Genomic DNA, 25784 nt, shown 5'->3' on the forward strand with positions numbered 1-25784 from the left:
ATTGTGAGAGTCCAACAGTTTTATCTGATCTTGATCAAATACGTTTCATTTGTTTTACTTTGCTAGTATACATTTTATACAAGGATATGTAAAGGATATGGATATGTTAGCTCTGTTGAGTGAACTAGTCACACTTATTAGGTGTCTTTAACTACTATGTACTTACTTAAAAAATGTTAGGTACAATGTACTTATTGTGTTCATGTTGTATTTCAAAACACTTGATGCCGTTGAGGTGGGATACGGGTAAGGTTAGGTTTAAGGGGTAAGAGAAGGCTCAGTAGTGTAATTATAGATGTAATTAAAAAAATTATTTACAGCTTTAATTACTTGCAGGTATTTTTTTTTATGTAAGTACAATGTAACAACATGTAGGCTATACAATACATTTCAAATGATGAATGAATGAATTTAAGTGTTAGTTCATACTAGTAGGTAAAGACACTGAATATAAAGTGGGACCAGAGAACCTGTTCTATAAACTGCCTGTTCCCTGAAATTATCACATTGAAATATGGCTTTCCAGAATGGCTCCACCCTGAGTAACTATGACACTATGCTATTTACAACTTGATTGCCCTCTTATGATCAGAGCTCAGCCCTCCATATGCTGTCACGCGGGTCCAAAGTTTCTACACAGAAAAAGCATTACGTAAAACTAAAAAGTTACAGATGAATGACATTTTATTTATTTACTTTTTATTTATTTTAATTGTTTTTAAGCATTCTGTGGGTTGATATTTCCATCACTGGTGTGTCTGTGCAGATCCGTGTTGTCTTTCTGTAGCATTTTTACAAGCTTTCATTGTACAAGACACTTTCATTTGAAGCTTTGTATTCTTATTTTTAGTCTCTAGTGTGCTTTGTGGTATTTATAATCTACTAAAAACTTTTCCTTTTTTTTGTTGAAGATTTCTGATATGGAGGGCAGAGCTTCCTTGTGTTTATCATTATGGATGCATTAGTCAGGGAGCAAAGTCAAAGTATCATAAACACCTGTTGTCTCCCAGGAGGAACCTGAGGACATTTCTTTCAAAAGAAAACTCACGCTGGGGATCTACTCTGACTTCAAAGAAGAGGGACAGAAAATACTTCTTGATCAGGAGACTTCACAAAATATCCACAGGTAAAGGTAGTTCACATTGGATTTGTTGATGTTTTAAAAGTGTAAATGGTTTTGTTATTTAGTATATAGAGGGATAAGACTATTATATGATGTACTTCAGGGAATGTGTACGTGTATTGTAGACGCCATTTTGCCTTTTTTCATAAGCCCCACCAATTAATTTACCCTGGAAATAATTCATTATAACATTTTTCCCTTTGCTTTAATATTCAGGCTGGGAGACAGAAGGTCTCAGTCATGGTGGTTTTAAGGAAGGTAAGATGTTTTAAGTATTTGTTGAGACTTTCACCTTATGGAAAATACTGTGGCGTTTCCATGATACGTTCTTTCTATTCAAGGTTAATTTTATATGTTGAACAATATATAAATAAACAACTTTAAACAATTTAATAGGTTAAAATAGTTCATTTTAATTTATAAGGATGTATTTTATTTATTCTTTTATTATGTGTCAGTGGTGCTATCATGATATATATATATATATATATATATATACACACACACAATGTGCTTCAAAGGTATTACCATGATCCATGTATATACAAAAAGCCCTAGCATACTAAATATAGTAAAGTACATTATCTTCAGTTAATTTATCTTGATTTAACATATTTTATTAATTTTTAAAATGTTCACCAACCACTTTAGGGAGATTATGTGTGGGTGGACTGCAGTGATGGGGTGCAAATCGGAGCTGAAGTCAGACTCTCAGACACTGGGCAACTTCAGCTCATCGACGATGAGGGAAAGGTAAGATCTTTCCACTGATGGTGAAGAACTACTGCTCTTGACTCTAGAAGTGTTGCTGATGTCATCTTTGGCTTGATTTCTAGGAGCACAAGATTAAGAAGGATAATTCTCTGAAGCCCATGCATCCCACCTCAGTGAAAGGTGTGGATGATATGATACGGCTGGGTGACCTAAATGAGGCTGGACTGTTACGGAACCTTCTAGTGCGCTACAAAGAAGGATCCATCTATGTGAGTTCTTAAGCACCACATCAGATAAATCATGTCTGAAAAGTTTTTTTTTTTAGTATTAATAAATTGTTTACATAAATATATTACTTAAAAATTGTTTTCAGTTTTCAAGATCCATGAACCCAAAACAGGGATTGAATTGTCCACTTAATTCACCAACTTCAGCTCATTCACCAGCTGTTCTTTGCCCTTCCTGTTTAATAACAAGATTGTTTCCATAGAAACAGCTAGTTTCAGGTTTGATGAGTGGATCATATTGTTATACAGCATTGACGTACCCATTATATAGTATAAACAAATCTACCTTGAAGACTTGAAATTTAACTATTTTAAAGACACAACTTTAAAGGCACTGAGCAGTTACATACTGTAGATCTTATTATAAACATGTATTATTCTTTCAGCTGCAAAAACCTTCATAGACTTATCACATGGATCTTCAATAATCTTTTTGATAAACCTTGAAACTACTTTTTGTTTGTTTGTTTTGACAGACATACACAGGGTCGATTCTGGTGGCAGTGAACCCTTACCAGCTGCTGCCAATCTACACTCCGGAGCAGGTGGAGCAGTACACAGACCGGCGGTTGGGCGATCTCCCCCCGCACGTCTTCGCCATCGCAGACAGCTGTTTCTTCAACATGCGCCGGAACCGCAAAGATCAGTGCTGCATCATTAGGTCCTTCAGTCATTCGTACTCTTGGGTGAAACTGACATTTTGTAGTAGAGTTTAAAACTTTTTGGTTTTACAGAAAAATCTGTCACTATTTACGAATGTTGTTACAAACCCCTTTCTTTCATCTGTGGTACAAAAGTAGATTTTTTTGAAGGATATTCTGGCCACTCTTTTCCATATGAAGAAAGTATCTCCAAAAATGACAAAAAAGCATAATCATAATTATCATAAAGGTGGGGCAGCGGCTATTTGCACTAATTGCAAATAGCGATAGATTCTATTTACACTAAGTGCAAATTGTGATAGATAGTACTTTCTTTGCACTAAGTGTAAACAGTTGTTAGATGTTATTCATATTAGTTCAAATAGAGCCAGATACTATTTGCACTTCAGTATATATTAGTATATTATAAAATAGTATGCTGTAATACCAACATATTCAGTGGATATGATTATATTTATTAAAATCATAAATGGTTGCTGCTTTATTGGGACATTACTTGTCCCTACCACTATAGTTGTCCCCTACACCTACCCCTAACCCTGTTCTTTAAACACTTTATTCCCACTATTAAATGCCCATTAGGCACTTTATTTCCACTTCTTGAAAATGTTCTTAATTTTTATTTAAAATAAATGACTCTCCAAGCTGATATGCAATTGGAAAAGGGAATAGAATGAGTTTGGAAAAAATGCTGATTTGAACTTGGGTCAAGTTACCAACGAGATTTCTTTTGTAGTTTTGTCTGGCTTAATCAAATAATGGTGGGCGGAGTTAAACGCAAAGTATACTTCGGCCATCCGCATTCCGCAGGCGGTCTGCACACTGTCCGCGTGATGTGATTTTCATCATTAGGATGGTCCACGGGCGTCCGCGAACACTGTTCACGTGCAGCCGTTTTTTGTGTCCACGCACAACAGTGCATGTGCGAGTGACGTGAGCGCATGAAAACAAAGTCAACTAGATAGTGCACACGTGCCGAATGCGTCTTTCTGTGCTCACGGCCAAAGGAAAATACTTTGAAAGGCTTGCCCACTCAACTGTGCGACGGAGCTGAATGCTGAAAATGAAGTATACCTGGGCCTTTAGTGTAAAATGGACTCTCCATAAAAGTGGTACATATAACTTGTGTGCTATATTCTTTTTTTGTCCATTTCAAAGCATCTGTAGAGGTGAGCATTATCAGTGAATAACAACCTAAATTTCTCTCTTCTTGAACCAGTTTTATGGTGCTTTTATGGACACTTTTATGGTGCTTTATTTTGCATTTTTGAGCTTGACCCACCCAGATCTTATGAAGGGTTTGAAAATAAATAAGATTGAGTAAATTGACACAATATTCATTTTAGAGTTAGCTATTAAAAATCATAGCAGTATTATACTGTAAATCGCAGGTTTTATGCGCTAATGCCAGCTGTGCAAACACCCAGAACAAACTGGGCCTGTATGTTGACGAAAAGGTGGACCGACTCCAACAGCTGTCATACATTCTGTTAGCGTTATTTGTTTGATGTGTTCTGAGAGCATCTGTATGTGTTGTGTTTGTCAGTGGGGAGTCTGGAGCAGGAAAAACAGAGAGTACCAAACTCATGCTGCAGTTTCTTGCGGCAGTGAGTGGACAGCGCTCCTGGATTGAGCAGCAGATTCTAGAAGCAAATCCTATCTTAGAAGGTAAAGTTACTTAAAAATAAACATATAGGATGCTCCTGCATCACTCAACTTTATAGCTCCTCAGGTATGTATTTCAGTATTAACATCAATTCTTATTTTGTAGCCTTTGGTAATGCAAAGACCATCCGCAATGACAACTCCAGTCGCTTTGGAAAATACGTTGAAATCCACTTCACTAAAAGTGGAGCAATAGAGGGTGCCCGCATTGAACAGTACCTACTCGAGAAATCGCGTGTTTGTCGACAGGTAACCATCCTGATAATTAAATTGTATAATCTGTTGAAATATTTCAGGGCAAGATACAGCAGATGAAATGTAGAACTGCTTGTTTGCCCAATAAATAATATTATATTTTTGGCACAGGCCTCACAAGAGAGAAACTACCACATTTTTTACTGCATGTTAATGGGAATGCCTCCTGACAAAAAGAAGATCCTGTCTTTGGGAAATGCTGCAGAATACAACTATCTCACCATGGTATTGCTCATAATAAAGTCTATATCTTAATGTCTTCTCTCACTTTTCATGTGTATTTACATATGTTTTGTCAAAGTCATTCTGGAGAGAGAATGAACGGATATAATCATGTGACATTAAAGTTCACCCCAAAATGAAAATTTTGTCATCAGAATTTCTTCTGTAGAGCACAAAAGGTGATTTTTAATGAAAGTCAATGTAGTTTGGACCCTCAGTGCTCTTTTGTGTTCCTCAGAAAAAAGAGTCATATAGGTCTGGAATGACGATTTTCATTTTTGGGTGAACTCTCCCTTTAAACATCATTACATTAAACATGATTATGTTGAATTAGGGTCAGTGCACTACATGTGAAGGACGGGATGACATAAAAGAGTATGCCAGCTTCCGTTCAGCACTGAAGATCCTGACGTTCACAGACAATGACACATGGGAAATTAACAAGCTTCTGGCTGCCATCCTACACTTGGGGAATGTAGACTTTGAAGGTAAGGAGTAATAAAGAGACATAAACTGGAGCAATGAGGGAATGCGTTTTTGATATTTACATTTTCATTTTTCAAGACACCATTATGAACAACCAGGAGGGCTGTGATATTCTTTCCTCTCCACATTTCAAAATGGCTGCTCAGTTATTAGAGGTAATTAGAGACCAATTTTGAAAACAATTTTGTCTTTGAGCAGCACACTCAAGCCCATAGATCTGATTTTTTTTTTTTTTTGCAGGTGGCCCCAGATGCCCTGGATGTGAGCTTGACACGGCGCTCTTTGATGACCAACAGGGAGAGTGTGTCTAAACCTCTGACTTCAGCACAAGCAGTGGATGGCAGAGACGCCTTTGTAAAGGTTGTACAACTGAATGTAGGCTTCACTGTTTGATGTCAAATCGAATATACTCAAGTATAGAGCTGTAATCATTTTTCTGTGTGCAGGCCATCTATGGAAGAATGTTTGTGTGGGTTGTGGAGAAAATCAACAGTGCCGTTTACAAACCACCTCCTGATGACCCCAAACACATCCGACTTTCTATTGGTTTGTTGGACATTTTCGGCTTTGAAAACTTCAACAACAACAGGTTTGTAATATACGTCATAATGTAAATACATGAGGTCTCTCATGTTATTACAAAACCGCATGGCTTTCTGTCTTCTCTGGAACACAAAAGAGGATTTTTTTTTACGTATATCCTGGCTGTTCTTTTCCTTTTAATGAAAATGAAAGGAGATCAAAACACAAAAACACATAAATCTATCAAAAAAAAAAAAAAGTAGTCCACACAACTTATGTGCTGTAGGCCAAGTCTTCTGAAGCCATATGATAGTTGTGTGTGACTGAAATATAAATTGTTGTTTACTGAGAATCTTACTCCTCCTCGCTGTAGATCTCCTAATAAATTTGACCCCATTGCATGTGTCACATTAGGTTTGAAATGTCAGTGACAATGATGTTTGATGCTATTGACGTTCAACCAGAGCCACCATAATTGATAATTGAAAATCATTTTTTTTTAAATTTATATATATATATATATATATATATATATTTCAAGGTTTATATATATATATATATATATATATATATATATATATATATATATATACCAAGAAAGTGGCAAGACGAAAACCACTATTTTCTGTATCAAACTTTCACATAGGACCTTTAAGTTATAATAGCAAAAAAAATTTAAATCCAGATTTTGATTTTCAAACATTTATTATAATTTTTTTTTTCCCCAAAATGCAGTATATCCATGACACGTTTTTTTTTTCTCCAAAATGCAATTAATCCATTGAATCAATATAAAAGTTAGTTTTCATATTGAAACTGTTGAAAATACACAACAAAGTAAGTTGATCCACATATATGACAGCCTCTGAACTTGATTAATACTAATCTTATATACACTGGACTAAAAATACATTCACTCATCGCTCCCAAAATTAATTCAACGGGGCATCTTGTTAATGCTATAAATTAATTATGTCTCCTTTTGTCATTACCAATTAAAGAGTATCTGCCGCCACCGCACGGTTAAAATAAAAACAACACATTTGCAGAGTTCATTTGAATTGACTGCAACTACCCAGGGGCAATACTATATATTGCTATACTGCAAACATTCAAATAGCAATCATGTTATGTTTTTTTTTTTTTTCTATCAGATGTTTAGAATCAAAATTAGCAATGCCAGATTCTTGGTCAAAAAAGCCAGATTCTTGGCTTTTAAAAACTGTTCATGATTCGGTTTTGGGGACCGTGATAGAAATTTTATGCTGTCGTGTGAGAACAAGCAACAGTCGGCATTTTTCCGCCTCTCAAGTGCCTCATATTCTTAATCTCCTCACGTAAATGATTACATTTCAGTGGCTTACATTTCTTACCCACCGCAAAAAACATCAATGCCGTCAAAATTATTCATTTTTCTGTTTTTGTTGATCACAAAGTACAAAGTAGATAAGGAAAACTAGGATGCCGGGTGTATTCAGGGCGCTGACATCACCGTTTACAGTGCGTGGAATGGTGCGCTGTGATTGGTTGAGCGGATATATCGCATTCTGCAGAGAAGGGAGAGTGACGTTTGTCACGGTTTGGAAAGAAAGGGAGAAAACATGACAGAATAACACGGCGGATATCGCATTTTGAGTAAAATTAAAAATTGACTTAAAAATCCAGGAGCGCTGTCCACTCACTGCAGCATGAGTTTGGTACTCTCTGTTTTTCCTGCTCCAGACTCCCCACTGACAAACACAACACATACAGATGCTCTCAGAACACATCAAACAAATAACGCTAACAGAATGTATGACAGCTGTTAGAGTCGGTCCACCTTTTTGTCAACATACAGGCCCAGTTTGTTCTGGGTGTTTGCACAGCTGGCATTAGCGCATAAAACCTGCGATTTACAGTATAATACTGCTATGATTTTTAATAGCTAACTCTAAAATGAATATTGTGTCAATTTACTCAATCTTATTTATTTTCAAACCCTTCATAAGGTCTGGGTGGGTCAAGCTCAAATTGACTGATTTTGGCAAGAACTCAATGTTTTTAAAAATGGTGTTTATCACGTTTTGGAACCAAACTCTTCATATATACACTACTGTTCAAAAGTTTGGGATCGGTAAGATTTTTAATGTTTTTAAAAGAAGTTTTGTCTGCTCACCAAGGCTGCATTTATTTAATTAAAAATACAGTAAAAACAGTAATTTTGTGAAATATTATTACAATTTAAAATAACTGTTTTCTATTTGAAAATATTTTAAAATGTAATTTATTCTTGTGTTGGCAAAGCTGAATTTCAGCATCATTACTCCAGTCTTCAGTGTCACGATCCTTAAGAATCATTCTAATATGCTGATTTGCTGCTCAAGAAACATTTATTGTGTACAATTGTACAAAATATTTGTGTACAATATTTTTTTTTTTTTCAGGATTCTTTGATGAATAGAAAGTTCAAAAGAACAGTGTTTATTTGAAATATAATTTTTTGTAACATTATAAATGTCTTTACTGTCACTTTTGATCAATTTAATGCATCCTTGCTGAATAAAAGTATTAATTTCTTTTCAAAAAAATAAAAATAAAAATTCTTACTGACCCCAAACGTTTGAACGGTAGTGTATAATGTTACAAAAGCTTTGTATTTCAGATAAATGCTGTTCTTTTGAACTTTCTATTCAACAAGGAATCCTGAAAAAAAAAAGCAAACAACTGTTTTCAACATTAATAATAATAAGAAATGTTTCTTGAGCAGCAAATCAGCATATTAGAATGATTTCTGAAGGATCATGTGACACTGAAGACTGGAGTAATGATGCTGAAAATTCAGCTTTGTCATCACAGGAATAAATTACTTTGTAAAATATATTCAAATAGAAAACAGTTATTTTAAATTGTAATAATATTTCACAATATTACTGTTTTTACTGTATTTTTCATTAAATAAATGCACCAAGTGACCAGACGAAATCTTACCGATCCCAAACTTTTGAACGGTAGTGTATATGTATATATAATTACAACAGATTATAATTAATTATGAATATATATATATGGTCTAGATAAACTTGCAGAATTAGTTTAGTTTTAGAATTAATTTCAAAGAGACTGCCCGCATTCTCCACCAATATGTAGAAAATTAGCTCAAAGGGGAAATATAGGGCTGCCCGATTAATCGCACGATTAGAAAAATAACATTTAATTCGCACTTAAACGATTTGGCTTAGTGTGATTAAGAAATCGCAAAGGGTGTGATTTTTTTTTTTTTATGCGCGGCTTGTCAGTGAAGTATGGCTCCAGTCCAAATGCTGATCCATCTGCACTGCGAGTTTGAGTTGCTTATAATGTGTATTTGAAAAAGCAACACGCGCCAAACATCTTTCCAGACATGAGAAGCATTTATTAACATCTTGTCCAACAAAAGAACATTTAATAACATATTTTTACTCCAAACTCACTTCATAACGACAGGCTTCTTACACAGAATAAGGCAGTCGTGTGTTTATTAGTCATGTTTAATCAATCAAAACGTTTCAATCTTCTGTTTATTCAGCTACAGCGATAGTATGGGATTTCCTGGAATGAAGCTACTTCTGCAGCAGGGCATATTTGCAGTTTCTGCACAAGAGCGCCCTCTGGCTTTCAGATAGAGAAGCTTTTACTTCTGATCACAGAGCCGTACAGCTCTGAAAAGCTGCGCATAAAATAATCACAGCCTTTGCCAAATCGTGTGCGGTTTAATTGCGATTAAATTGCGATTAATCATGCAGCCCTACTAATTAATCATAAGTTATGAATAATTATTAATATTTCCCCTTTGAGCTCATTTGCTATAACTTTAATAATTATTTTATATTCACTTTCATTAAATGGAAAAGAGCAACCAGGATATTCTTCAAAAAATTCACCTTTTGTGTTCCATGAAAGTAAGAAAGTCATACAAGGTTTGGAACAATACGAGGGTGAGTAAATGATTACAGACTTCTTATTGTAAGCTAAACTATCTTAATTCTGTCTGTGATTCCTGCAGCTTTGAACAGCTCTGCATCAATTATGCGAATGAGCAGCTTCAGCAGTTCTTTGTGAAACACGTCTTCAAGCTTGAACAAATGGAATATGCTCGTGAAGACATAGTCTGGAAGAACATTGAGTTTAATGACAACCAGCGCACGCTTGATGTGCTCGCCATAAAGCCTCTCAATGTTCTCGCTCTTATTGATGAAGAAAGTCACTTCCCTAAGGTTATAAAATATATTTGCTTTTATTTACAATATAGGCTTTCCTTTGGTTATTTTTTATCATGCTATGTGTGATTACTGATATCTCAAAACCACATCTGTAAACACAATCTGCAGTGCAGTAGTTATATTACAGTTATATGTACAGTTATGTACAGCTGTATTTTTTTCCAGGGCACTGATGCTACCATGCTCAACAAGATTAATCAGGTTCATGGGAAGGGTGATATCTACATCCCCCCCAAAAATAATCATGACACACAGTTTGGAATCCGCCATTTTGCTGGAGTTGTCCACTATGACTCCAAAGGTAATACAGACTATTAAACTTCCTCACAAAGTACTTTCCCACTGGTGTGTTTGGCTTTAAAATGATTTAAAAATAGAAAATGTTTTATGAAATTTACTGTGCATTTAGGTTTCCTTGAGAAGAACAGAGATGCTCTGAGTAGTGACGTCATCCAGTTGATGCAAACATCATCCAATAAGCTCCTAAAGCAGATATTCCACAATGAGATCAGCACCACAGAGGGGAAAACTAGTACCAACCACACTATCGTCACCCCAAAAAGCTCACTGCGGGTAAGTTAACACCAACTAAAGGCTATTAGGGTATAAACGTGACTGTACACTGGCATGAATAGTATATAGACAAACGTTTGTGACACCCCAAAAACACCACACCCATATGTAATTGTTGAGCATTTCACTTCAAAATCATGGGCGAGAGTTGGTCCTCCCTAACAGCTTCCACTCTTCTGCTATGATCAAATGTTTTTCATATGCCTTCCCTCTTGTTTCCAACATCTTTAGCAAACAACAGACTCAAAGAAGCGAGTGCCTACATTAACTGGTCAATTTCGGCAGTCGCTAGACTCTTTAATGAAGACTCTAACTGCCTGTCAGCCATTCTTCATTCGCTGTATTAAACCCAATGACTACAAGAAGCCTATGGTAGGTTGTTCATTCATTTCTCCATCCTCCCTCAATGTACATGAACTTACTTTTCTCAAAATGACCCACTTTTACATTATTGTTTCAGCTCTTTGACAGGGAACTGTGTATCCGTCAACTTCGTTACTCTGGGATGATGGAGACTATCCGCATCAGGAAGGCCGGCTTCCCCATCCGCCACACATTTGATGAGTTTCTGGAGCGCTACCGTGTGCTGCTTAGGTCCAGTGTTTGTGACCCCAAAACTGTAAGAGATGCTTTAAATTATGAAGATTATTTTGATTTTGTGTTCGACATGAATCAGTGTTGCAGTTGTTTCTGTAACATACAGTACACTGGCACAGGTTTTGAAGGTTTTGTAAGCGATTTGAGCCATTTTGCTAACTTTAAGATAGTTAGCCACTGAATTAGACCGGCCACGTCAGTGGCCACCATTCCACCACCAAACCCTACCCCCACAAAGACATGTCAGCCAAACTGATGTCAGCAAACAATAATATAGAAAGGGCAGAGAGGCAAAGAGTGCTCTGTGATTGGCTAAAAAGGGTGGGCCACTCTATTTTGTTGTTGTTGTTTTTGTTGTTCAGGGCTCATTTCTGTGATCTCCTTCTGATAGTAAGGGCATTTTTACATGTGGTATTCCAAAACAAGCATTTTTGCCTTGATTTCAGTTAAATAAATAAATAAATATTGGCCGTGGCCCATCCTTTGGCTAAAATCCAAAATGGCTAAAATCTCTTGAAGCATCTTTAAAAGTGTGCCAATGTATGTTGCCATAAGACAAAATACATTTGTATATATATATATATATATTCTTAAAAATAAGCCAAAATAAATGTCTGTGTTGCTTCTCAAGTAAATTTATCTTGTTTCAAGAGTTTTTAGATGGAAAACAAAACACAAAAAGTAACATTTTTGCATTATAGCAGCTTGGATATTAATGTTAACTATATAATATTGACTGTAATATTAAAGGAGAGTGCCAAAAAATGCTCTGAAAGCATCTGTGAGAACGCTCTGAATGAAGATGACTGGAAGATCGGCAAGACTAAAGTGTTTCTGAAGGTACTGAGGTGAATTTTACAGGTACCGTTACAGCATTTATAAAGTAGATCAATTCTAACTTGGTGCTTATTTGCGTCAGGATTTCCATGATACTGTTTTGGAACTGGCACGAGATAAGGCTCTGAATGAGAAGGCGCTTCTTATTCAGAAAGTCCTTAGAGGATACAAATACAGGTAAAAGACTGAGGATAATCCTATGTTTGTAGAGAAATGTTTTACACTGGTTTACCACTTTGTCTTTTTGCTTTCTTGCAGGAAAGCTTTCCTGAGAAAGAGAGGAGCAGCTGTGACCATACAGAAAACCTGGCGGGGACACAAAGCCAGAAAACTTTACAGAGTGGTGAGTTGTCCAGTTGTGACAGTTTTTAAAAGATGACAGTCATTGCTTGTACATGTTTGTAGAGTGTAACTTGTCTTTCTGTAGGTCCAATTGGGTTATGCCCGTCTGCGAGCTCAAGTACGCTCTCGTCAGATGGCCTGGCAGTATAAACAGAAGCGACAGGCAACTCTTCTGCTTCAGAGTCAGACTCGTGGATATCTTGCGAGGAAGGAGTGGAAACGAAAGCGAGAGGCAGTGATCCTCCTGCAGGCTTACACCAGAGGAACTCGAGCCAGAAAAGCTGTCAAGAAGATGAAGAGAGATGTAAGAAGCCCTGTTTAGATCACAGTTTGCTTAATATCTCGAGCTACATATCATCATCTATCATTGTCCCTGTTTTTTGCAGGCTTTCCTCTCACTTCAGGAGCGTAGGGCAGAAGAACTTGCTGCTCTAGAAAGACAGAGGAGGCTTGAGGAAGTTCTGCGGCAGAAAAGAGAAAGAGATGCGGCGGAACAGATGGAATCCATCACAGACCAGGAGATGGTGGATGATATCTTTGGTTTCTTGCCTAACATGGTTGGCGGACAGGAGGGCCAGGCACCTGAGGGCTTTGAGGTGAGAAATCAAACTTCTCAAAGAAGCAGGATGTTAACCCTATAAATCCTACTGTAACTTTTCTAAGGTCTTTAAATTATCAACCTAATCAATACTTTGCTGAAAAAAGTGTTTTACATCTTCTAAATGCCTTCTGTCGTCTGATTGATAGTTTGACTACGTTTTTAGCAAGTAAAATGCTTTTATTATAATTCTAAAAATATAAAGTAAACATAAGAATATTTCAGAATGTACTCTTACTGGACTGAAGGAACTTAGGTTTACTTGATTATTAATACATCATTTTTTAGAAAAATAATGTTAAAATGTAAGTATTGAATATGATACATCAGGCTTTTGAGGAATGTTTATCAAACATCATTATATCGCATTGCATTGTATATTTTGCCCTTCCGCATTGAAAATTACAGAGTTTTAATTATAAATCTCAGTTTTAAATATCATCTTACTAAGAAAGACATACTATTTGGAGAGTGAAAACTGATATTTATATACATTTTATGTATTTTAAGTGGTCTGCTATACTGTCATAAAGATCTCATTGATTTACATTACAAGCTATCAGAGTTTCATCCTATTTTCTGGCCATATAAATAACATCTGCACCAAATTATATATTTTTGCTCAGTTTGAGCCTCTGAATGAAACTAAGGTGTTTTTTCCTCCTCGAGTATGTGCTCCATATTCTCCTATATCATACTTAGCCATAAAAGCTTGATGAATCGAATATGATATGATATGATGACATGAACACGTTAACTTTATCTGCAGAGCTGCTCTGAGAGTCACTTCACGAGCACTTCACTTCATTTGATAAAACTATCATCATGTCACATATACACACATAAACTCAAAGGTCTTCATGACAACCCATCAAAATAAAAGTTCATTTTACTTAAATTATGACTAATATATTACTATTACACAGTAAAGTTCACTTTTTCAAGTAATAATAATAACAATAATAATACAGTTTATTAAAACACATACAAACTCAAACATCTTCATTACAACCCGCCAAAACATCTAACTTGAAGAAAAAGTAAAATAAAAATTATAAATTATTAAAGAAAAAAATACTGTGATATACCATGAAACTGCCAGAATCTTTAAAAATACAGTGATACAGATTTTTGGTCAATCCGCCCAGCACTATGGGTAGGTTTAGGGATGGGATTAGCGTTAGGGGCTAGAAAATGTCATTAGCTCGGCATGAAAAACATTATGTGTGTGTGTGTGTTTAGGACTTGGAGAAAAAGCGGGCGGTGCTTGAGGTGGTGGATCTGGATGATGCTCCAATGATGGCGATTCCAGAGGAAGACTACGATGATTTGGATGAGTACTCCTTCTCCAAGTTTGCTTCCATGTACTTCCAGGGTGCCGCCACACCCACACACATTCGTCAGAGAATACGTCAGCCACTGCTCTACCATGAGGACGAGAATGACGTCCTGGTAAAGCCACCTTTGGTTGATTAATGTTATGTTGTGTTGACGAGTCACAATTTAAAATGAGACCTTACAACTGATCTTCTCTTCTTCTCTACAGGCTTCACTAACAGTTTGGTGGATGATATTGAGATTTATGGGTGATCTTCCTGAGCCAAAGGCTCAGGGGATCTCGAGAAGTGGACCAGCCTTTGCTGATCGCTCCCTGCAGAAGGATGTGGCCTCTAGACAGGATAGACGCCTCAGCCATATGGTGGGCCTAGACCAGGTGAGGAAACTCCTTTTTATTACATATTTCACTGCTGACAAAAACAGCAGGTCTTACCAGCTGGTTGCACAGATAAAAAAATCAGGTCTTTTAAGCATTTTTGTGACTCAATAATAAAAAGACTTAAGGATTCTGGACACCTGTCAACATATTTCCCTTCTCTCAATGTAAGAAAAGCAATCAGCAGTCTTTTGTTTAAATATGCAAGGGATGTTTTGAAAGTGTTCATGTCTAATTTTTTTTTTCAGAGAATGAGAAATACAAGAAACACTCAGGTCAATGCAGGTCCAGAAGAGGCTTCCCGCAACAGAAAATCTTCGACTTTTACAGACATACTGTCCCGGAACAGAAAATCTGTTCAAGACGAGGGTGTTCCAGGCCGCAAACTATCTGCCGTTCCAGGCCGCAAACAATCTGCCATACCAGGGCAGGGTCCTAAAAACAGAAAGCCCTCAACTTTCACTGACATAATGTCCCGAAACAGAAAGACCTCCACAACTCCTGAGGGGCTGACACCAAACATAAGATCCAGTAGAAAACCATCTGTTATAGCAGAAGAGGTGAGACACAAAATTTTGCAGATTGGTCAATGATGTTGCGCACATTTTTGTCCTATCTATTGTTTTGAGTAAAAAAGGACAACGAATATATATATATATATATATATATATATATATATATAAATATTAATTTAGACTATTTGTTAATGTCATTAGGTAAAGTATCAGATAATTTAACCTGTTTATGACAAGACAAGGTTAGTTCAGGTTGTAAAATGTCATGTGGTGCAACACACGTATATACTTTTTACCTTGAAAATAGTTATTTTTAAAAATTTTGGAAAATAATGATTACATGCATGTATTTAGAGTTAAGGAAAATGTTACCTTTTACTTGATGGTTAACACTACATGACATTTTTATATTGATTGTATGATATATATATATATATTCAAAACCATATGAAACCAACATGAATACAAAGAGTACATTTTTAAGAACTTGGCACATGTTTTAAATTAGATTTTCAAAAGAGTATTTTTTTTTTTTTCTTTTCCTTATTGTAGACACTTTTATTTGTCATTAATGCAAATATTTATAGCTCATGCATTCCCTGCTGGGGGTGTAACGGTACACAAACCTAATGGTTCGGTACGTACCTCGGTGCTGAAGTCACGGTTTGTATGGGTTCGGTACAGCAGGGGGAAGAAACTAAACATAATTTTTTTTTTATATATATTAAACTGTAACTGCCTGTGACCTACTGTATTTGTCATGTAACTGCATGCACTGAACCGTGACGTCCGGTTCGGTACGAATACATGTACCGTTACACCCAAATTCCTGCACAAACCATTCTTACATTCATCTAAAAGAAAAATGTGACATACTTTGAATTTATAGTCCTAACTCACTAACTTTTCATTTTAAGGCAGAAGATGGGTCTGAAGTTGCCAAACAACCCACTGTGCAAACTATTAGCGAAGAAGATGAAATAAACGGAGACGGACTCACCCTGGACCGGCCAATGACATCTCTTGAAAAGTTGCATATCATTGTTGGATATGCCATTGTCAGACGTGACCTCAGGTTGTTAATTATTCAAAACCATAAGTAATCTATTGCTTAGTGGTCAAATGTTTCTGCTTCTAAATCCTTAGCATTTCTCATTGTTAGGGATGAAATCTACTGCCAGATCTGTAAGCAGCTCCAGGAGAACTCAAATCGTGGTAGCTTCTTCCGTGGCTGGATCCTCTTGTCCATCTGTTTGGGCATCTTTCCTCCTACTGAGAGCTTCATTAAGGTGAATGAAGAATATTCTTCCTTAATAAACTCTTTGATACATCATTTCACTCTTTTTTCATGGGGTAATACATTTAAAATGAGTATTCAGTTGCATTTAAGTTGTCTCATCTGTTCTCCTCCTTATAGTACCTGCAAAGTTTTCTTCGCTTTGGTCCTGTGGGATACGCACCTTACTGCACTGAGCGACTGAGGCGTACTGTTGCCAATGGAGTACGTGGAGAGCCTCCCAGCTGGCTGGAGCTCCAGGTGAAGACACTTATGCCTCGTTCACACAAACAGTGATTTTTGGTCTACACAATTGGCCATTACTACTGTAGATTTGAAACTATAATTCATGCCCTCTCTGTTCACTCACAGGCCACCAAGTCCAAGAAACCCATATCCATCTCAGTGACTTTGATGGATGGCAGAACTATCAGTATGCCTGTAGATTCTGCATCCACATCTAAAGAGGTCTGCCAAATGCTCTCAAAGAAGGTCAAACTTCAGGACACATTTGGCTTCTCACTATATGTGGCTTTATATGACAAGGTATGAAGCCCCCCGTCTGAATTGAGAGTTTAAGTCAGATTTTGTTCATGGTTGCCCAGTATGATGAGAATTTAAGACATGGTTTGGTACTCTCTCTTTCTAGGTGTGGTCTTTAGGTGGTGGCCGTGAGCATGTGATGGATGCCATCTCTCAGTGTGAACAGGAAGTGAAGAGGAAGGGTGGGCAGGAGCAACACGCCCCCTGGCGTCTCTACTTCCGTAAAGAGATCTTCACACCTTGGCATGACTGCAGCCATGATAATGTCAGCACAGATCTTATCTACAGACAGGTCATCAGAGGCCTGAAATATGGAGAGTACCAGTGTGAGAAGGTATGCTTGAGATCATTTTTTTTGGGTTGCACTTTATTTTACAGTATGTGTACTTTCAATTACAGTGTACTTGCCAAGAAAGTACTGAATAATATAAGGTTACTACATAGGTTAAGATTAGGTTTAGGGTTAGGTTCAGGACTAGTACCTAGTTATTGTAATTACTACAATAAGTATATGGACAAAAACAGGACTGTAATCAGTTATGATATTAATGTTTTATGCTGTCTAAGCCAATTTACTGACACCTAATGGTGTGGATCCAGCATCAAGCAAATGCAATTGTATTTCTTTTACCAATTCAATTGTAGAATTGTTTTATTCACTGTCATCCATGATTACTTTATCCAGTGGGAGCAAGTCACATTTATTTATATTGAACTTTATACAGTACAGATGATTTCAAATCAGCTTCACAGTAATAAACAGTATTAATGTTGCAAAGTCCTTCAGTTATGAAACCAATACAATTTGAGCTGTAAAGCAGCTCTAAAAAGACAGTAGTGTCATTATTCAGCTCATTTTAGTTCAATGTTGATTCAGTTTAGATCAATAACAGTGCAAATGTTGCAAAGCTCATTAGTTATGAAGCAAACTCAGTTCAACTAAGCTCTACAGAAGATAATAGTATCGTTATTCATCTCAAGTAAGTTCAGCTCAATCCATCCAATAGTGTCAGTGCAGTCAAATTGATAATATTACTAAATATCAAGTGTCTTTTAAATTCTTTGAAATTGTCAGATAAAGCGGGTTACTGGGATACAACGAGTAGTTCTTTGCTGATCATATGATCTCAACATGGTGGCCCCATGAGGTGACCATGTTGTGTCATTCATTCCATGGTATTTCGCCCTTGTGTTTCTATCAGGAGGAAGACTATGTTGCACTTGCCGCAAAGCACTTCTTTGTGCAGTATGGATCAGACAACAGTATGGAGAATACTAGGACTGTAGTTAAGGAGTGCATTAACTCCAAACTACTGGAGGCCAAGTCAGAAGACAAGTGGATCCAGATGGTCAACACAGCACATGCACAAGTACAGATTTTTTTTTATTTTGCTGCTTATGTTAAAATAATAAAAAAAGAAGCTTTCCTCTAGTATGTCACAAGCATTTGTCTCTTTCTACTAGGGCCCATTCATAAACTCTCGGACCAAGTCTGATAAAGTGAAAGCAGAGGTGGTTGACTATGCTCGTCAAAAGTGGCCCATGTTCTTTTCCAAGTTTTTTGAAGTTGCCAAGTTATCTGGTACGCATTGGATACTAAGATCAGTATTACATACACTAGCTTTCAAAAGTTTGGGGTCAGTAAGATTTTTTTTTTTTTTTAATCAGAGTGTCTATTTACACCAAGTGCAAATAGCCTGCCTTGTTGGCAGAGGCTATTTAAACTAACTCCGCCCACCATTATCTGAGTGAGCCAGACAAAATTACAAAAGAAATCCTGCTGACAACAGAATCAGTGGCGTGGACAGTGGGTGGCGTTAGGTTTTGACGCCACTGACCCCGATTTCGAATCCGCTTTTTATCAGACTCATTCTTCTCCCTTTTCCCATCGCATATCAGCTCGGAGTAACTTTTATTTTAAATAAAAATGAAGAAAATATTTGAAAAGTGTAAATAAAGTGCGTAACGGGTATTTAATAGTGGAATAAAGTGTTTAACGGGTAGGGTTAGGACTAGGTATAAGAGAGGTAATGTCAAGTACAAGTAATGTGCTGATAAGGAAACATCCATTTATGATTTTAATAAATATAATCATATGCACTGAATATGTTATTATTGCATACTGTTTTTTAATATACTACAGTACACAAATAGTATCTGCCACTATTTGCACTAAGTATAAATAACATCTAACAATTATTTACACTTTGTGCAAAGAAAATATTACTATTTTCCCTTAGTGTAAATAGCATCTATCGCTATACTTTCTTTAGCTATAAAAAAAATTATTATATAAAAGATTTGTTTCAAATAAATACTTTCTCATCAAATCATAGTTTCCACAAATATATTAAGCAACACAACTCTTTTCACCATTGATAATGATCATCAAATCAGCATATTAGAATGATTTCTGAAGGATCATGTGACACTGAAGACTGGAGAAATGGCTGCTGAAAATTCAGCTTTGCCATTACAACAATACATTATATTTTATAATATTTTCAAATAGAAAAGTTCTTTTAAATTGTGGTAGTATTTCATAATATATATGCAGCATTGCAACCTCAAACTTTTGAATGGTAGTGTACGTTGCAAATTAGATAAATTCCACAACTAATGCACAAGAATAGCTTTTATATAATTTGATGAATGAGATTAGATTTGTTTCATTTCAATATTCAGGTCCTCCTCTACCAAAGAAAAAGTTTATCCTTGCCATAAATTCAATAGGAATAACATTCCTAGATGAACGAGAAAAGACTCTTCTGGTGCTGTCTTACCCAGAGCTCACCGGGGTCAACACTGTTAGGTGGGCTGGACACCAGTTCATGTTTGATGGGCTTGTATAATGTTGCCATTTACAATATTAAAATATTATATTTTTTAATTAAATAAAAATGAGTGATAACTTTCATTTGTAAATTCCCTGAATTCCTCCTGCCCCGTCCACCTCCAGAGAAAGGAAGTGTGTGTGTTTGCTGACTCTGAAAGGAGACTTCACACTGAGTGCAATTGTGGCCGTCGACATCTCTGATCTGGTAGCCATGTTTCTGGCAGGCCTCTTACAACGTTCACAATTTGCTGTGGCCCTACAGGAGGTTAACAGACAAGGTCAGAAGAGACAATAAGCTGCATACATTTCACTAAATATTTTTTGTGTTTTAAATCACCATCTGTTATTTGACTTTTTTGTTGTCTAATGAAAAATGGTTTGGATTTTTTTCAAGATGATCCAACATTTCTCAGCTTTAAGAGGGCAGAGCTCATCTACCTCATTCAGGATGATGAGTTTTCTGCTGCTCGTGGCTGGTTGAAGGGTAAGAATGAGCGGACTGGAGAAATCGGTGCAGTCCCTGCGGATGCTGTCTTGATTCTTCCGACTCTTACGAAACCGACCAATGAAGTCCTGGTGAGAGCTTCAATATATATTTTTCATGCTTTCCAATTGAGTTAAAAAAAGGACTTTAGATCTGTGAAGGGCTGATTTATGGAATATCCTCCTGGGACCCAGAAAAAAAAGTTTTTGAATTTAATATTTTGTTTCACATCATTACATTGTTTAGAGCATAAGAAAACAATGGAAAAATAACATTTTTGAAAAATTATATTTTATTCATATTTTATGCTATGTCCTCTGTAGTGGACACCAGGACTGAGTTGTTTAAAAAATAAAATGACAATAAATTACATGTATAGGCAAAAACAATGGATTTTTTTTTATTCACCAATCAATTTTCAGGTTTCAGGATTTTTTTAACTAAATTTTGTAAAAAGATGATTCTCAGCTATGTTATGAAAGATAGAACTGAATGAATCGATATACCATTTTACTTTATGCATTATGTGGGTTAAATGGCCATACATGGATTTTCACATTCAATACAATGCATCTATACACTGTATCTAATTTGCATATTAATGTGTTCTTGGAGCAACATGTAATGAAAAAAGAAGTGTAATAATGGGAGTAAAAATTGGCAACATTTTCATAATAATATCTAATAATAATCGGAATATTAATATATAATTTATTTCGCTATTCACTTGTGTCTCCCAAAATGCCTGATAATCATGATTTAAGTCTTGTTGTCCTCTACAGAGGTCATGTATGAAATCAATGCCTTGTTTTGTAACAGAAAGTCATATTTTGATTAGAAACCCCATAACATTTTCCTGAGATGTTGATTTATAACAAACAATTTAAAAAATAATCCAATTTAAATGATAATTACAAAATATTATCATATTTCCATAACAGTGCTAATTTTCATTTTCAGTCATATTTAAAGACCAAGAAGTTGTTGTTGTCATGGCAAAACCTCTAAAAATTTGGTATCTCTGCAAAGCCCTGAATGTGCTCTTTACAGGACAGCCAGAATTAAAACTGTACGATGTCGGAGAAATTCACTAAAATATAATGTCCACTACAGAGGACAAAAGTCTATTCCTGGGTCCCAGGAGGATATGATCGTGTTGGCTTTGAAAAAAGAAGCTTTGCTAAAATCTCCTTGTATTCTTTTTTATAGAGCCTGATCAGCTTGTCCCCAGATCAGAGAAAGACCATCATAGACAACACTTCAAAAGGAACCGTCACTGAAAGAGTGGCTCCTTCAACTCTCAAAGAGTTCTCCCTTGAATACTTCAGGTACTTGCAGCACTGTTTGAACACATTGTGACATTACATTCTGAAGTGTTTCAGAAGCAAACACCATGTTGTTTCTGTCACTGTCACAGGCAGCCCACCAAGGATGTGAACAGACAGGTGATCTCTAAGAATGTAGCACCTGAGAGGCTGTGGGCAAACTCCAGAGAACCCATCAGACAGCCCCTGCTGAAGAGACTGGTGGGCAATCCAGATTTAAGCCCACAGGCCTGCCAGGCCTTCACTGATATCCTTTGCCACATAAATTTAAGTTGTTATTATTATGAACATGGCTTATTTCCACAGTAGTAGCTAACACTTTACCATATGCCTGATACATATCCAAATGACTTGGCAACTGTTGTAATTTGATGTAGAGTTGTATAAGCACTGGTTCATGAGTAAGATTTACCAGCTAACCTGGTTATCCAGGTAGGATACAAGCCTAAGAAAGTGCTGATTCCTTGACTTGTAGTGTGCACCTATTCTGAAATATATGGGTGACTACCCTACCAGACAGATTCAGAGCCCTCTGGAACTCACAGACCAGATCTTTGGCCCAGCTACAGGAAATGAGGAACTCAGAGATGAGATTTACTGCCAGATAATGAAACAAATGACCAGCAATAATAACCGGTAAACAGCATTACATGCTCAAACAGAAGTCAATACTGTACTGTATTTTGCCTAATGAAAGCCTGTACACTGTCATTCAAAAGTTTGGGGTTTGTATTTTTTTTTAAATGTTTTTAAAGAAGTCTCATATGCTCACCAAGGCTGCATTTATTTAATCAGAAAAAACAGCAAAAACAGTAATATTTTAAAATATTTTTGCAATTTAAAATAACTGTTTTCTATTTTAATATATTGTAAAATGTAATTTATTCCTGTGATGGCAAAGCTGAATTTCAGCAGCCATTATTCCAGTCTCAGTCACATGATCCTTCAGAAATCATTCTAATATGTTTCTTGACCACCAAATCAGCTTTTCTTGACCACCAAATCAGCATTTCTTCTTATTATTATTTATACTTTTTATAATTATTAGTTGAAAACAGTTGTGCTGCTTAATATTTTGATAGAAACTGTGATGCATATTTTTTAAGGATATGATAGATAGGATATGATTTTAATAGAAAGTTAAAAAGAACAGCAGTCTTTACTGTTACTTTTGATCCTTTTAATGCATACTTGCTAAATAAAAGTATTGAAATATTAATTCCTTAAAAAAAATCATAAACTCTTTTGAAATTTGTACAAAGATGTGACAGACACAGTTTCACAAGAGCTCTGTACAGTTTTCCTTTTGGGATTTTAGTTGAACCAAAGTCAACTTGCCCTTTATAACGGTGAGGGAAACTATTCAACCTTTAACTTCTATCCTTCAGTGAACCAATTTTTTTAATAAGCTTCTTCTTTTTTTAATTTGATCATTTATTATTTAAGAATTAGGTTTGAAGTATAGATTACAGTAGTGTTGTTTTGTATGTTGTTTTGTATTTCATACCTAACCATCTTTTCTGGATATGCTTAACAATTGGCAGTATATTAGATTCAGATGGCCTTAAGTCTAGAAGCTTTAGATTACTGGAATACAGTTAAAGTTCCAAGAGATCCAGTCAATTTCCTTTCCAGCACAGGACCAAACAATCATAATTTACACAGTTTCAGGTGCTAAAATGCTGTATCACTATGAAATTAAAGGGTTAGTTCACCCAAAAATGAAAATTCTTTCATTAATTTCTCACCCTCATGTCGTTCCACACCCGTAAGACCTTCGTTCATCTTCGGAACACAAATTAAGATATTTTTGATGAAATAGGATGGCTCGTGAGGCCTGCATTGAGAGCAAGTGTATTTAGACTTTCAGATGCCCAGAAAGCTACTAAAAACATATTTAAAACAGTTCATGTGACTACAGTGGTTCAACCTTAATGTTATGAAGCGACGAGAATACTTTTTGTCCACCAAAAAAAACAAAATAATGACTTTATTCAACAATATCAATATCAACACACTGCTTCATGAAGCTTCGAAGCTTTACGAATCTTTTGTTTCAAATCAGTGGTTCGGAGCACTGCCTAAGTCATGTGAACCATTGAAAATTCGAAACACTTATGATGTAACAAAGCCTTGTTTACTGAAATTACTTGACTTTGGCAGTTTGAGATAGACTGTTGCAACTTCCGTTTCATGCTGACTTTAAACCACTTCTAGACATTAGTCAGTTAAATGTGCCATTTTTATGGATATATGCCATATTTATATGTAAATATGGCATATATACATGCCATATTTACATATAAATATACATTTACATATTTATATGTAAATATGCCATTTCAGATGCTATGTTCATGATTATATTAATTTATAATAAACAAATGGTAAATTATAATTGTAAGTTAACATTTCCGAGTGTTGTTTGTGAATCAGGTACAGTGTGGAGCAGGGCTGGCAGCTGCTGTGGCTGTGCTGTGGTCTCTTCACTCCCAGTAACGCTCTGCTGAAACATGCCCAGCGTTTCATCGAGACACGCAAACGAGAGCCATTGGCCACAGACTGCCTCCAGAGACTGCAAGCGGTTCGGAGGTATGGCCAGCATTCGAAGACATATGCTTAACCATGTTTAATTTTAACCCAAACTTTTATCATTACAAATGTGATCATATTGCATTGTGGGTAGAAGAACAAGAGGAAATACAATGAATAAACAGACTTTAAAGTTTAAATGAATTGGAAGTTTCATATCATGTGAGTTCAGTTATAGAATCACTAAAAGCTAATGTTTAAGTCACTGTTAATCTCTGTATAAAAGCTTATGAGCATAATGCTTGTATTGTTCTTACTCTTTGAACTTTGGCTGGCTTACCTTGGAGCCATAACCTTTTGGAGCTCGTCTCATACAGCATGTGTGTTATGTTACTGCACTGATATACTGTAAAGCAGGCAGAGATAAACAACCTATAGCAGATGCTGGTAGTTTAGCATGTTGAAAACCAGCTTGTCTTATTTCCTTGTTCAAAATGGATCATTGACATATGATGTTGATGATTATTGGTGTTGGATCCTTGTAATTCAGTTTTAAAATCACACACTGTATGCCTATTAGCACAGAAACACCTCTTCTTTTATTAGCATGCTAGCCTTTGCCAGACTGGAGCCAATGCCAGGAAAGTGATGGGATAGTACAGAATTTACAGCGGCTTCATCTGCCATGGCAGCTGTTCAAAGACTTTTGGGACACTACTGTAACCCTGTAGTTAGTCCACAAGCTGGGTCGCAGATGAGGAAAATTGCATTGTTGATTTGGTGTGATAATATAACAGCCATATGTTTACTGTGTATAAGAAAACATTTGTCATTGTTTCTGTGCTAGAATGGAGCCCAGAAAGCTCCCACCTCACCAGGTAGAGGTTGAAGCAATTCAGCAGAACAGCACCAAGATCTTCCACAAAATTCAGTTCCCCAATGACAGTCAAGAGGTAACACAACATATATATGTATATTTTCTATTAAATTATATTATATTTGTATTTATCAATACATTTTATTTACACAATTTTTGTGAAATTATTATTAAAAATGTGTATTATTAATTATAAAAATATTGCAACAAGGTAGAAATTGCAGCTGTAATGTAACTACAAAAATTCATTGAAGGATTAGTTCACTTCAGAATTCAAATTTTCTGATAATTTACTGACCCCCATGTCATCCAAGATGTTTATGTCTTTCTTTCTTCAGTCAAAAAGAAATTATGGTTTTTGTGGAAAACAGGATTTTTCTCCATATAGTGGACTTCCAACAGCTACCAACAGGTTGAAGGTCTAAATTGCAGTTTAAATGCAGCTTCAAAGGGCTCTACATGATCCCAGCCTAGGAATAAGGGTCTTGTCTAGTGAAACGATCGGTAATTTTCTAAAAAAAAAAAATATATATATATATATATATACCACAAATGCTCGTC

At 36.0% G+C, this 25784-nt stretch overlaps 1 protein-coding gene across 2 annotated transcripts in view; it reads left to right on the forward strand.

Moving 5' to 3' along the window:
• The first annotated feature begins 981 nt into the window (after nt 1-981).
• LOC127514268 (unconventional myosin-VIIa) overlaps nt 982-25784 on the forward strand; it is a 29288-nt gene continuing 4485 nt past the window's right edge. Inside the window, exons 1-40 of one of the 2 annotated variants that reach the window (XM_051896962.1) lie at nt 982-1126; nt 1340-1381; nt 1775-1876; nt 1960-2106; nt 2601-2785; nt 4333-4454; nt 4558-4700; nt 4818-4931; nt 5263-5416; nt 5493-5569; nt 5655-5774; nt 5861-6003; nt 9958-10168; nt 10340-10475; nt 10584-10747; nt 10979-11119; nt 11208-11366; nt 12095-12184; nt 12264-12358; nt 12440-12524; nt 12609-12827; nt 12910-13119; nt 14364-14573; nt 14668-14835; nt 15084-15395; nt 16268-16425; nt 16513-16639; nt 16768-16887; nt 16999-17172; nt 17276-17503; nt 18372-18539; nt 18634-18751; nt 19855-19981; nt 20129-20283; nt 20400-20581; nt 21699-21817; nt 21907-22061; nt 22297-22450; nt 24251-24406; nt 25194-25299. In XM_051896962.1, the coding sequence (XP_051752922.1) occupies nt 1364-1381; nt 1775-1876; nt 1960-2106; nt 2601-2785; nt 4333-4454; nt 4558-4700; nt 4818-4931; nt 5263-5416; nt 5493-5569; nt 5655-5774; nt 5861-6003; nt 9958-10168; nt 10340-10475; nt 10584-10747; nt 10979-11119; nt 11208-11366; nt 12095-12184; nt 12264-12358; nt 12440-12524; nt 12609-12827; nt 12910-13119; nt 14364-14573; nt 14668-14835; nt 15084-15395; nt 16268-16425; nt 16513-16639; nt 16768-16887; nt 16999-17172; nt 17276-17503; nt 18372-18539; nt 18634-18751; nt 19855-19981; nt 20129-20283; nt 20400-20581; nt 21699-21817; nt 21907-22061; nt 22297-22450; nt 24251-24406; nt 25194-25299 (5772 nt within the window). In that variant the 5' untranslated portion in view covers nt 982-1126; nt 1340-1363. The remainder of the gene's footprint in view (nt 1127-1339; nt 1382-1774; nt 1877-1959; nt 2107-2600; nt 2786-4332; nt 4455-4557; nt 4701-4817; nt 4932-5262; nt 5417-5492; nt 5570-5654; nt 5775-5860; nt 6004-9957; nt 10169-10339; nt 10476-10583; nt 10748-10978; nt 11120-11207; nt 11367-12094; nt 12185-12263; nt 12359-12439; nt 12525-12608; nt 12828-12909; nt 13120-14363; nt 14574-14667; nt 14836-15083; nt 15396-16267; nt 16426-16512; nt 16640-16767; nt 16888-16998; nt 17173-17275; nt 17504-18371; nt 18540-18633; nt 18752-19854; nt 19982-20128; nt 20284-20399; nt 20582-21698; nt 21818-21906; nt 22062-22296; nt 22451-24250; nt 24407-25193; nt 25300-25784) is intronic. The other variant, XM_051896961.1, reaches the window with a different exon arrangement.

The sequence above is a fragment of the Ctenopharyngodon idella genome, chromosome 6, assembly GCF_019924925.1.
Source record: "Ctenopharyngodon idella isolate HZGC_01 chromosome 6, HZGC01, whole genome shotgun sequence".
NCBI classification, from domain to species: domain Eukaryota; kingdom Metazoa; phylum Chordata; class Actinopteri; order Cypriniformes; family Xenocyprididae; genus Ctenopharyngodon; species Ctenopharyngodon idella.